Here is a 13,194-nt window from a genome sequence, read left to right as displayed (position 1 = left end):
ACTCTGCCAGAACAGCCTTGGAGGGAACCTGGGGCTTAACTGTCACTGCAGAAGTTTGTTCATTTGTTACCTTCATTAATTCAGGGTTTTTGTTGTTGTTGTTTTGAGACAGAGTCTCGCTCCGTCGCTGGGAGCCAGGCTGGAATGCAATGGTGAGACCTCGGCTCACTGCAACCTCCACCTCCCGAGTTCAAGCAATTTTCCTGCCTCAGCCTCCCGAGTAGCTGAGACTACAGGCGCGTGCCACCACGCCCAGCTAATTTTTGTGTTTTTAGTAGAGACGGGGTTTCACCATGTTGGCCAGGATGGTCTCAATCTCTTGACCTCGTGATCCACCCGCCTCGGCCTCCCAAAGTGCTGGGATTACAGGCGTGAGCCACCGTGCCCGGCCAATTCAGGGATTTTTTTTTTAGTGCCTTCCATATGCCAGGCACAGCTAGATCCAACCTTGAAAAAGTGGAGGTGAGACTTTGGAGGCAGAAGCCTCTGGGACTGCAGGAAAAGCCATTTGGCCAGCTCCATCCAGCTGCAAGGGACACTGCTGTTTTCTGAGGTACAGGCAAACCACATCAGAATTGGTTCTCAGAGGCGATTCCTTCAGGTCTGGACTCCATAGGGTCAGCCAAAGGAAGAAGAGAATTTCAATCAGACACCTGCCTTGGCCTCCCAAAGGGCCAAGATTTCTGGCATGAGCCACTGTGCCCAGCCAAGAATCTCTCTCTTAGACATGGAGTCGGAAACACCACCCCCACCCCCCGACCTGGAGATGGAGTCTTGCTTTCCTGCCCAGGCTGGAGTGCAGTGGCCTGATCTTGGGTCACTGCAACCTCTGCCTCCCAGGTTCAGTGATTCTCCTGCCTCAGCCTCCCAAGTAGCTGGGATTACAGGTGTGTGCCACTAAGCCCAGCTAATTTTTTTGTACTTTTGGTAGAGACGAGGGTTTCACCATATTGGTCAGGCTGGTCTCAAACTCCTGACCTCGTGATCCATCCGCCTCAGCCTCCCAAAGTGCTGGGATTACAGGCCTGAGCCACTACACTCAACCTGGAATCGGAACTTCTGCCAATGAGCTTATTGCTGAGAACAGTTAATTCAATTAGCTCTTCAAGGAGGAAAGCTGCAGGAAGTGTTTAGGGAGTTACTCCTACGATTGATCCCCAGATTGGAGCTGTTAAACCCAAAGGCTGCATCTGGGATGAACCCTCCCAGGAGGAGTCTACACCTACTTTTCAGAGGAAAGTGAATACATCTGTCTCTGACCTCAACCAGGTATCCCTTTCTTCTCCATTTTCTTTCCATTCCCCTCCCTGGGGTAAACTTGTGCTGGAAGGCTCTGTGAAGGGAGCACCCTAAATGTAACCAATGTGTTGGGGAAGTGAAGTTCTGAGATATTTCTCTCTCTCTGCATTAAAAAAATATATATATCCTTGGGATGATAGCAACCTTTCCCCTCATCCTTCAGGTCCTACTGTTAGCCTCAGCTCAGAGTTCTCAGGGTGGGAATGAGCCTGTGAACCTCTCCACCCTCATCCAGAAGAGTCCTCCCATTGCAGGTCTGCTGTGGGAGGACACTGGTCTCCTCTCCCTCTGATCTCTTCTGAGAATACTCTCCACCTGCCAGGTTTTTCATCCAGACAAATAAGGCATCTCCCAGTGGGATGTTGGGATGGAGGTCTTTTGATCTGCCCAAGCTGTCAACTGGCTTTATTTTGTCCCTCCAACTACAGTCTGGGCAGCAGCTGTGCTTTCTTCTTTTGCCTGTGGTCCCTGTGTGTCCCTCTAACGTTGGCAGCAACGTGAGAGGCAACTCCCAGAGCTGACATATGATTGGAGGGGAGGAGGAAGGGCAGCTTCCAGTTTCCAGGGGCTGCAGCTGTGGCCTCCCTGCCTTGTACATGCACACTCATAGCCCTCTGCACCTTCAAGTGTGCAGGTAGGTCTCTAGCTGGGATAGGGTGGGGCACAGAGAATATTGAGAATATGCTTTAGCCATGGAGGGGCACACAGACTAAAGCAGATGGGCAAGAAGCCTGGATTGATATAGCCTAGGAGGTACCCATCTAGCTTTGCCCAGCCTTCTGATTCAGCTCAGTGTCTGTCAACCTGCCTGATCTGTCATATTCCTGAGCTGTCCCTCCAGCCTCATCTGTGCAAAGTAAGGAGAAGGAAAGGGGCTTTTGTGGGAGGCCTGGGCTCTTCTTTTCACAAAGTTTCAGGAACCTGGGTAGAACCTTTGAGCCCTTTGAACCTTTGGTGTTTGGAAACTGAGGTCCCCTTGGAGATGTGCTGACTGGCTAAAAACTTTTTTTTGTTGTTTGTTTTTGAGACCAAGTCTCACTCTGAGGCCTAGGCTGGAGTGCAGTGGTGTGACCTCAGCTCACTACAACCTCTGCCTCCCAGTTCAAGCAATTCTCCTGCCTCAGCCTCCTGAGTAGCTGGGGTTACAGGCATGTGCCACCACAGCTGGCTAATTTTTTTTGTATTTTTAGTAGAGACGGGGTTTCACCATCTTAGGCTGGTCTCAAACTCCTACCTTGTGATCTGCCTGCCTTGGACCCCAAAGTGCTGGGATTATAGGCGTGAGCCATAGTGCCCGGCCCCAAAAACTTTTTTTTTTTTTTTAAGACAAGGTCTCACTGTTCCCTAGAGTGCAGTGGCATGATCATAGCTTACTGCAGCCTCCCAACTCTCGGGCTCAAGTGACCTCCCCACCTCAGCTTCCCAAGTAGCAAGTACTACAGGTGCACACCTCCATGCCCAGCTGATTTTTTGTAAAGATGGGGGTCTCACTATCTTGCCCAGGCTTGTCTTGAACTTCTGGCCTAAAGCAGTTCTCCTGCCTCAGCCTCCTGAGTCACTGGGATTATAGGTGTGAGCCACCATGCCCAGCAAGAAAATTGTTTCTTGAGCATAGTGTTTGTTGGTGGTGGGGACGGATGGGCAACAGACAGGCTGACACCATCAGAAGGGCCCAGCCCAGGAGTCCTTGCTGCACATTCCCCTGTGTATCACATCACCCTGGCTACTGTCACTTGAGAGACAAGTCTGAGTGCTGATGGAGGATTATATCCATGAGGGCAGGGAAACAGATGCTCCATTAGCTTTGGGAAGGGTAGGGTTGTGCTCAGCTTCCAGGGCTGGGCAAGAAGATGGGAATAAGCCCCACTCTCATCTCCAGCAGTTTTCTACCTTTCACGGAAAACCCTAAACTCAGGCTTAACAGACTGTTCCAGGTCTGATCCCTTAGTGCTGCAGGAGGCAGAGCCTGGGATCCAAGAACCCAGTGTCTGAGAGCTACCTCCTGTCTTTGGCTCAGCACTCATTTAGAGACAGGGTGGGGTTTGAATCCCGAAGAACACTTGGACAAAGTGAGCCTGGACTTTTGACTCTCTGTGGCCCAGGGTTTCCCTGCCCTGGGTTCTGAGGAAGCCCATCACCTCACCTTCCCACCCCGGGCACCTTCTGACGTTGGCAGCAAATGAGGCCAGATCAGAGGCACCGGATATCTATTTCCTGTCACAGCACCTGCTCCAGTTCTGCCTCCCCTCAGGCTGGGATGCTGCTGTTGCCATGCCAATGACAACATGTACTCTCAGAGAGGCTGTTACTAGCATGCAGGCCCCTTTGTGACTGCCTCAATGTCACTCTGACAGTATGACTTGCAGGAAGTGAAAGCTGAGCCCCGAAACCTCATATTCCCTAAAGGTTGGCCCACCCCCACCCCAGTTCCTCAGCTTCAGTTTTTTCATTTGCATAGCACAATAATGGAAATTTTGTTTATAGATTTCCTGGGCTGCCCAGAACTGGTCCTTCCCTCTCTCTGGCTCCTGCAGCACCTCAGTTGAAGATGTATGTCGCCAATGGTAGCCACAGAACTGCTTTGCTCAGAGGTAGCTGTTCCCAGCCCAGGGACTCTGGCCTTTCCTGGACCATGACTATTGCTGGGCCCTGGGACTGCCCCTACTTTTCCCTAAGTTCATGACCTCTTCCACTTAACTGCTGCATTACCTTTCTTTGACCTATGACCTTTGAGCTGGTTACCCCCTGCAGTGGCTCCCTCTTTCCTTTTCCTCCTGTCAGTCCTCCTGCTGATCTTACTGGTAGCCCAAAACCTGGCAAGCAGTCAGCTGACCCCTCCTGTCCCCTCCTGTCCAGGTAAGTAGCATGTGAAGGAAAGGACAGCCTTCCTTTTTTTTTTTTTTTTTTTTTTTTTTTTTGAGACGGAGTTTCGCTCTTGTTACCCAGGCTGGAGTGCAATGGCGCGATCTCGGCTCACCACAACCTCCGCCTCCCGGGTTCAGGCAATTCTCCTGCCCCAGCCTCCTGAGTCGCTGGGATTACAGGCACGCGCCACCATGCCCAGCTAATTTTTTGTATTTTTAGTAGAGACGGGGTTTCACCATGTTGACCAGGATGGTCTCGATCTCTTGACCTCGTGATCCACCCGCCTCGGCCTCCCACAGTGCTGGGATTACAGGCTTGAGCCACCGTGCCCGGCCTTTTTTTTTTTTTTTTTTGAGACAGAGTCTCGCTCCATCACGAGGCACCAGGCTGGAGTGCGGTGGCATGATCTTGGCTCACTGCAACCTCTGCCTCCCAGGTTCAAGCAATTCTCCTGCCTCAGCCTCCTGAGTAGCTGGGACTACAGGTGTGCGCCACCACACCCAGCTAATTTTTGTATTTTTAGTAGAGATGGGGTTTCACTCTATTGACCAGGATGGTCTTGATCCTTTGACCTCATGATCCGCCCAGCTCGGCCTCCCAAAGTGCTGGGATTGCCACTGCTCCCGGCTGGGGACAGCCTTCTTAATGCCTTCAGCCCTGGGCATGGGACCACAGTGCTCCAACCTGTCTGCAGATATGCCACAACTTCCACTGCCTCGGACAGATGTGCTACCAGGAGGCAAAGTTCTCCAACCAGGCAACACAGTGCGAGCCCGGGCAGCACCACTGCGAGGTGTGGGGCTGGGGCTATGATGGACCCCAGACAGGGCACTTCTCAGAGGTGAAACGGAGTGGAGGGAGTGGAAGGGGAACTGACATTCAGGTACGGTAAAGTGCGGGAACGGATCCTGAAGCGGGAGGGAGGGGAGTCAGTATTTGGGATGCTGGGAACGTGGAGATATTGACCAGGCCTGGCTGTCCCCCCATCCTCCTGGACATGCCTTCATTCTCTCTACCCAGCTGATTCAACTCAACACTTCCCACTACGTGGCCCGGTGCAGCTTCAGCTGTGAAGAGGGAAATGAATCTGGTCCTAGCCCTTGCCGGCTGTCCAACAGCTCAGCCCCCAGCCCAGGCCCCTGCAGGCTGCAGTGCTGCAGTGGAGGGCCACTCTGCCTCATGCTCAATGAGTCGGCCTCGGGTGAGACAGCCCCACCCTTATTGCTCAGCCCTGCCCCACCAATCTGCAGCTCTGAGCCCCATTACCCCCACCTCTAACTCTCATTCCTACTCATCCACAAGCTCAGAGCCCTTCTGCCCACTAATCCCTAACTCTGAACCCAGCCCTTCGAGAGGCCCTCAAATCTCAGCTCAATTTTCACCAGCCCCCCAACCTCTATGAATATGCTAACCTCTAGGCCTTGCCTGACTGACCCCTACCTTTAATGCCTTCCCTCCTCATCAGCTCCCCAAGTCTGAGCTTTCTACCTCTGGTGCCCCACCCCCTCCCAGATTCCCCACTCCTAACATCCCCACCTCTCCCCAGTCCAGCCCATCCAGCACTCCCCTACCCAACAAGCTCCAAAGAGGTCTGGAGCAAGCACCTGCATTCATCCAAGGTGGCAGCATGGGGAGGCCATCAGGTTGTGAGCTGCCCACACACATGATGCTCTCCCTGGGGACAAGGCAGGGGGCCAGGGCTTTGCAGAGGTGTCACAGCACTTCCCCAGGCAGTCCTGCTCTGATCCTAGGCCTAGCTCACCTGACCATCCCAGAGGTCAATCTGCATTCCACTCCACCCCTGGTGACCACCACCTTGCCAGCCCTCCACGGAAATGTGAGTGTCTCATTCTCACCTGCCTGCTCTGGGAAGTGGAGGCAGGAACAGACAGCGTGTGGTGAATGGGGCCAGTGACACCAGCACGATAGGGCTCCGGCCTTGCCTCTGTCCCGCATTCACCACCTGTTTAGTCTGCACAAAGCTCCCAAACCTCCTCCTGCTTTCTTTTCCAGGAGAAAATCTGTGCCACTTTCTCCTGCCATGGTGGTGACTGTTTCAAAGGGCAGAAAGCTGTGGCCATGTGCCCTGAGGGCTTGGACTTCTGTGAGGTGAGCTCCAAGGATTAGGGAGCTGTCCTCCCTCAGAGCTGCATGGCTTTCTCCGTCTACCTGGAATGGGTAGCTCAGCAGTAAGTAGGATCTGGCTGGAGCTAGACCTGCTGGGAGCCAGGCTGCCTGGGATCTAGCAAGCTTGATGCCCTCGGCTCTGCGTGATGCCAACACCAAGGGCAGCAGCTGGAACTTCCCATACCTCCATGATGTGCCCGTTTGTTTCTGGCCACCCTGTATGTTCACTAGGGACTCACTGATCTTGTGGGCAGGAAGTTAGGGGTCCAAGGAGGTTGAGCTCAACCCATGACCCACTTAACACTTTCTGCCTTTGGGTGGGGAAAAGAGGGGCAAAGGGAAGATGAATGGTCCCACCTATTCTTGCAGCTGAAATGCTCCAGCTCAGGTTACACTGCAGGCTGCAGCCAGGCCTGTGAAGCAGGGACCTCCCAATGTCATGAAGCTGTGGCTCCGCCCTGCTATCAGGAGTGCTGTCAAGCCTCAACCTCAGGCAGCTGCCTCCAGCTGGATGGGAACCTTCACTTCAACCAGGCATCCCCTGGGGCCACCAGAAGCCTCCTGCACTGGGCCCTGGCTGTGGCTACACTGCTGCTCCTCCACTCTGCCCTGCTTCTGTTCCTGCTCCCCTAGCTGGGTCCAGCAGAATCCAGGAGCAGCCACCAAAAAGACCCTGTAGGTCCTACAAGCCTTCAGGCCCATCTCCAGCTCTGATTCCTGTAGTTGCATCTTTAGAAAAGGGCTTTATCAAGTCCATAGCTCTGGGCTTAAGGCTCCTCACTTCTCCCCTTCTAGGGCCTAGACCTGACCAAAGAACCCTCTAAGGGTGCAGGGCCTTAGCCCTAATCTCAAGGAGAGGATAGGGTTTGTCTGGAAATATAGAAAACCTCCTGCCTGACCCCCCACTCAGTGGGAGGACCCCAAAATCCTACAGGGACAGTTTCTTCATCATAAAAAACATGCAGCCCCATCTACTTTCCCCAGACCCCCACCCCCACCCCCAGGCTTTGACACTAAGAGCAGGGTTGGAATTGGGGTTCCTCCGCTTCTCTGCAGTGTCCCACCCCTTGATCCTAAGGGTCTGAGTCAATCCTCTTTCCTCTCATCCTGCACATGACTTTGAAACTGAATTCAAATAAACTTGAGCTCCATTTGTACTGTGGATGTTTCCAGGAAAAGGAATGGATTGAAAAGAAGGCAATGCCTGTTTCTGGAAGGAGCTTACATATGCAAAGTTGAACTGGTCATTAGGATGGCCACTTCACTTGAGGAAAGAGGAGGGGACACTGGTCACAGATCACAACAGTCACCCAGCACTGAAGGCCCATTCCTTCAGTTTGGGTCAAAGCTTGAGAGAAGGTGTATTTATTAAAATAGTTCATTAAGTAATTCACTAACTCAATAGATAACTGTGTGCCAGAAACTTCTGGTATGTTGAGGAAAAGGTATAGTCCTGTCCAAAGGGAGCTTACAGCTTGATTAAATGGCCAATAGGCCAACAGAGAATGATCTTAGTATTCCTTATCTGAGCTGGGTGAGCAATTACAGGTCACTGCAGTCTTGAACTTCTGGGCTCAAGTGATCCTCCCACCTCAGTCTCCCAAGTAGCTGGGACTGCAGGCATGCACCACTACACTCAGCTAAAATTTTTAAAAAATTTTTTGTAGAGATGGGGTCTCAAACTCCTGGCCTCAAGTGATCCTCCCTCCTTAGCCTCCCAAAGTGCTGGGATTACAGGCATGAGCCACCATGCCCAGTTCCTGCGCTGGCCCTTTTTGTCCATCTGGGGTAACCTCCTTATCTTAGATGGGGAAACTGAGGCCCAAGGGGAGAAAGGTCTTGGCAAAGGTCATACAGCCAGGTGGATCAAGGGAAGGACATTGCCAGACAGAAACAATATCATACCCTTTACAAAGTGTGTTCACACCCAGTAGCCTCAAACAGCCCTGTGTGGAAGGAGGGCTGGGTGGGGTGCTATAAATGGCCCAGGAGTTGCAGTCAGACTTTCAGTGGAGTACCAGTGTTGCCACCTGCTAGCTGCAAGACTTAATGTCAAACTGCTTACCCTCTCCAAGGCTCAGTTTCTCCACCTGGAAAATGGACGTAATGGTTCTTCATAGTCAGGTTCTCTCTCCATTAAGCTAGGAGAGGATAGTTATTTTAGGGGAAGAGTTTCAGTAGAGGTCCGAGCTGTCTACCCTGGAGTGAGAAGAGCTGAAATTGAACTAAGTAGAAAATAAAAATGCATTATTTTCTTCGCCTAACATAAAATGTGGCCATTTTCCTTCTGGGCAGGAAGCTCTGGCCCCATGACTTAGAGGGCTGGGGATGAGTGTGAGGACAATCATTAGAAAAGCTTTCTGGAATAGGAGCCCAGTGTACCCCAGGACCCAAGGGGTTAACGGGGATGGAGAGGTTCCCCTCCCCACGATTGACTCGGGCATGCTGGGACTTGCAGGCTGACTGACCCCCGTGTGGCGCAGGGGCTGTTGGGAAATGTAGTCATTGTCCCGGACCCTCGGGCAGTAGTGTCCCGTGCACCCTGTGGTGACAACTCAGGAGGTAGGTGGCAATGGCAGGGGGCTGTCGGTGGGGGCAGAGCAGGAAATCCAGGGCAGGGCTGGGCAGGAGGGAGTGGGCAAGCTGAGGGCTGGGACACCCCCCTACACCCCCACTCTCGGCCTGCAGCTGATGCAATGGGCCTGCTGGGCGGGGGTGAGGGGCAAGCAGCTACAGGACGCTTCCGGTCTCCAAGGAAAGAGGAGTGGGACCCTCCCTGAATGAGAGTAAGGGAAAGTTCCCCCAAACCCACACGGACACACCACTGACACCTCCCAGAGAGACAAAAGAAGAACAAAAACTGCCCCCAAAAGAGAGGCAGAGCCCTGTCCTAAGAGCAAAGGGGCCAGGTCCCCTTCTCCAATACCACATAGACCACTTCCAACAAGTAGGATAGACCACACTGAAGAACAACTGGATGCCCTCCCAGACCAGGGCAGTACAGCAAACTCTAGATCCCAGTGGGGGCAAAGGGACCTGACCCCTATTTCTAGAAACTGTAAAAGGCCAATTCTAGGAAGGAGAAAGAGGAGAAGGAGGAGGATCAGGCCCCCTCAATACCTGCCCACACCACAAAAGCCCCTCTCTCCTGCCCCCTACCCTTCTAAGGCAGCTCCATCAACTCATGCCTAACTTGCTGACCAAAGGGGGCTCCCATCTCCCCGCCCGCAGGGTCTGTGCACTCAGCAGGGTCCAGCATGGACCAGTCTGTGGCGATCCAGGAGACGCTGGCTGAGGGGGAATACTGCGTCATCATATCCTTCCTGTGCTAACTGCAGCCCTGAGCCTGCCCTGGCCTTGGGAAGCGGAATGGAAGGTGTCGAGGTCTGTCCCCTCTCCTCCCTCTCTGAGCCATCAGGGAAGAAGGAAATCAGTATTTACTAAGTACTTACTGATTCCTGGACTCTGCCAGATGCTTTTAATATGCAGTGATCCTCCCAACCCCCTATGAAGTTGGGGGTTACTATCTCATTTCATAGAGGAGGAAGGCTTAGAGAGTGACTTGCCCAAGGCCACATGTAAATCTGGGAGCAGGGGAAGGGACGGAAGGCAGGACAGGCTGGGTGGGAAAAGGCCTGGCCTCCGGATTGTTTTCCCTTGACTCTGAGCTGCAGGCAGTGCAAGGTGTGCTGTGTGAGGGGGACAGCCGGCAGAGCCGCCTCCTGGGACTCGTGCGCTACCGCCTGGAGCATGGTGGCCAGGAACATGCGTGAGTGAGGGGCTTGGTCCCCGCCTGTCTGGGCCATGGGGTTCAAGACTGCCCCCTCCAGCTGAACTTCAACCATCCCTCCAGGGCCGGGTCTGAGTCTCCTAGAATAATTATCATAATGACAATTAATATTTTTTTGAACACTATATTCTAAACCCTTCACACATGTACTAACTCATAATCCTCAAGATCTGAGGAAGAAGTTTCTTGAGAAGAGATAGTTTAACATACTGGCCCAGATCTTGAGCCTCATGGTCCAACAACTGCCTGGGTTAAAACCCAGACTTTGTTATTAAGAAGCCACATGATCTTTTTTTTTTTTTTTTTTTTTTTTGGTTTGTTTTGAGACGGAGTCTTGCTCTTCGCCCAGGCTGAGTGTGGTGGTGTGATCTTAGCTTACTGCAACCTCTGCCTCCCAGGTTCAAGCAATTCTCGTGCCTTAGCCTCTCAAGTAGCTGGAATTACAGAGATGCCCGTTACCGTGCCTGGCTCATTTCTGTTTTTTAGTAGAGCTAGGTTTTACCACATTGGCCAGGCTGGTCTTGAACCCCTGACCTCAAGTGATCGACCTGCCTCAGCCTCCCGAAGTGCTAGGATTACAGGTGTGAGCCAGCGCACCTGGCCTCACTTGATCTTTTTTGCAGGGGCAGGATCTCTTTCTATCACCCAGGCTGGAGTGCAGTGGTGCACTCGTAGCTGCACCCTGGAACTCCTGACCTCAAGCCATTCTCCCGCCTCAGCCTTCCAAAGTGTTGGAATTTTAGGCATGAGTCCCTGCGCCTGGTGGAGCCACGTGATCTTGAGGAAGTTGTTGTACTCCTCGATTTGTCCAGATTAAAGAGTAAAGTGAGTTAGGATAGGTGAGTGGCTCATGCTTGTAATCCCAACACTTTGGGATGCTGAGGCAGGAAGACTGCTTGAGCCTAGGAGTTCGAGACCAGCTTGGGCAACATAGCAAGACCCCACCCCCCATCTCTACAAAAAATAAGAAAATCAGCTGGCTGTGATGGTGCATGCTTGTGGTCTCAGCTACTTAGGAGGCTGGGGTGGGAGGATTATATGAGCTGAGGAGTTTGAGATTACAGTGAACTATGATTGCAGTATAGCCTGGGTGACACAGCGAGACCCTGTCTCTATAAAAAAAGGGAAAAAACCAAACACCATGGGGCACGTAGAAAGTGTTCAGTAAGGCTGGGTGCAGTGGCTCACACCTGGAATCCCAGCACTTTGGGAGCCTGAGCTGGGAGGATCGCTTGACCTCAGGAGTTTAAGACCAGCTGGGCAATATAGTAAGACCCCATCTGTATTTCAAATAATTAAAAAATAATAATAAAAAGAAAAAGAAAGTGCTCAATAATGCCTCGTAATGCCCACGTACCACATAGAAGCAGAGAGAGACTCAATAGTTGTCAAAGGACTCAGAGCTGGTAAGTGACCCTCAGGGTCTCGGAGCTGGGAGGAAGGGGGCCTTAGACATTTTCTGATCCATCACCCCAATTTTCAGAGAGAAGTGGGTAGCTAAAGTTGCACTGTTCCTGTCACACACAGTGCTACAGTGCGCCGTGATTAGATCAAACATGTGTTTGTGTTTTACTAACAAAGCAGGGGCTCCTGTAGATGAGAAAAGTTCTGCTTTGATGACCTCATCCACAAAACTGCAGTCTCTGATGGGCACCAAGGACAGAGATGGCATGAGGCATATGCCTAGCCAGGGCGCCACTAGCACAATGTTAGGGACCAAGGAGGGAGTGTGAGCCCCCCAAGGCCTCCAAGACAGGGCTGAGAGACAGCCAGTGGGCCCCCATCCTCACCTCTGCTTCCTGCCCTTAGTCTCTTCCTCTATACGCACCGGAGGATGGCCATTACCGGGGACGATGTCTCTCTGGACCAGATAGTGCCAGTCTCGCGGGATTTTACGCTGAAAGAAGGTGCCACAGGGGGTTGGGTGGTATGAATCTTCTCCTGTGGGCCCTCCAGATCACCTTTGTCCTTGATGGGGGAGCAAGAGGGAGTAAGAATGATGCTGGGGTGCTCAATTGCTAAAGGCATTCTCATTTCCCTCCCCACAGTGTCCCCAGATGGTGAAATCTACATCCTTGGTGAGTGGGCCTCTCGGTCCGGGTACCACTTGGGCCGGGGGTACATGATCTTCAGAGAGAAGAGTGGTGTAAAGTAAGAGCACTCCCCGGTAAACTTACTGCAGCAAGTAAGACCCTGTAGGACCTAGCACTGCCCATCTCCGTGGGCTCATCTCCTATCACTCTCCTCCTTGCTGCTGCTTCTGTCCCCGCCACGCCCCAAGATATCACATTCTCACCCCGGAGCCCCTGCACATGCTGTCCCCTCCTCCTGCAAGCCTCACATCTCTTTTCGCCTAATCAACTCCTACTCAGCCTTCGGGGCTTCCATTCATGCGTTTCTCTTCCCAGGCAGCCTTTGTGAAACCCCTAAAATTGTTTTGTATCTCATGGATACATGTGCGCATGCCTCCCTCCCTCCCTCCCTCCCTTTCTTCCTTCCTCCTTTCTTCCTTCTCACTTTGTCACCCAGGCTAGACTGCAGTGGTATGATCTTGCCTCACTGCAACCTCTGCCTCCCAGGTTCCAGTGATTCTCCTGCGTCAGACTCCCGAGTAGCTGGGATTACAGGCATGCACCACCATGCCTGGCGAATTTTTTTGTTATATTAGTAGAGGCAGGGTTTCACCATGTTGGCCAGGCTGGTCTCAAACTCCTGAACTCAGGTGATCCGCCCACCTCAGCCTCCCAAAGTGCTGGTATTACAGCGTTAGCCACCACACCCGGTGAGCCCACACCCATTTATTTTTTGAAACAGGATCTTTCTCTGTCACTCGTGGTGGCGTACAGTGGCAAAACATGACTCACTTCAGCCTTAGCCTCCTGGGTTCAAGTGATCCTCCCACCTCAGCCTCCCAAGTAGCTGGGACTCCACATCTGGCTAATTATTTATAGAGATGGGGGTTTCACTGTTTTCCAAGCTGGTCTCAAACTCCTGGCTTTAAGTAATCCTCCTGCCCTGGCCTCCCAAAGTTCTGAGATTATAGGCATGAGTATGCCCTGCCTAGCCCATACTCTTTTTTTTTTTTTTTTTTTTTTTTTTTTTTTTTTTTTTTT

The 13,194-nt window shown here is 52.3% G+C and overlaps 1 protein-coding gene across 7 annotated transcripts in view; it reads left to right on the top strand.

The window, feature by feature from the left end:
* Positions 1-8,684: 8,684 nt before the first annotated feature.
* Positions 8,685-13,194, top strand: part of INPP5B (inositol polyphosphate-5-phosphatase B) — a 73,642-nt gene continuing 69,132 nt past the window's right edge. For 3 of the 7 annotated variants that reach the window (XM_032247013.1, XM_032247012.1, XM_032247011.1), the window contains exons 1-5: positions 8,749-8,853; positions 9,523-9,605; positions 9,966-10,060; positions 11,891-11,988; positions 12,130-12,159. In XM_032247013.1, coding sequence (XP_032102904.1) covers positions 9,549-9,605; positions 9,966-10,060; positions 11,891-11,988; positions 12,130-12,159 — 280 coding nt within the window. In that variant the 5' untranslated portion in view covers positions 8,749-8,853; positions 9,523-9,548. Of the gene's footprint in view, positions 8,854-9,522; positions 9,606-9,965; positions 10,061-11,890; positions 11,989-12,129; positions 12,160-12,217; positions 12,233-13,194 lie in introns of those variants that run through there. The other 4 variants (XR_004259457.1, XM_032247014.1, XM_032247020.1 and 1 more) reach the window with 4 other exon arrangements.

This window comes from Sapajus apella, unplaced genomic scaffold (assembly GCF_009761245.1).
Source record: "Sapajus apella isolate SASKATOON/1434 unplaced genomic scaffold, GSC_monkey_1.0 scaffold62, whole genome shotgun sequence".
Classification (NCBI taxonomy): domain Eukaryota; kingdom Metazoa; phylum Chordata; class Mammalia; order Primates; family Cebidae; genus Sapajus; species Sapajus apella.
Note: the sequence above shows the minus strand (reverse complement) of the source record. Positions and strands in the feature narration are given on the sequence as shown.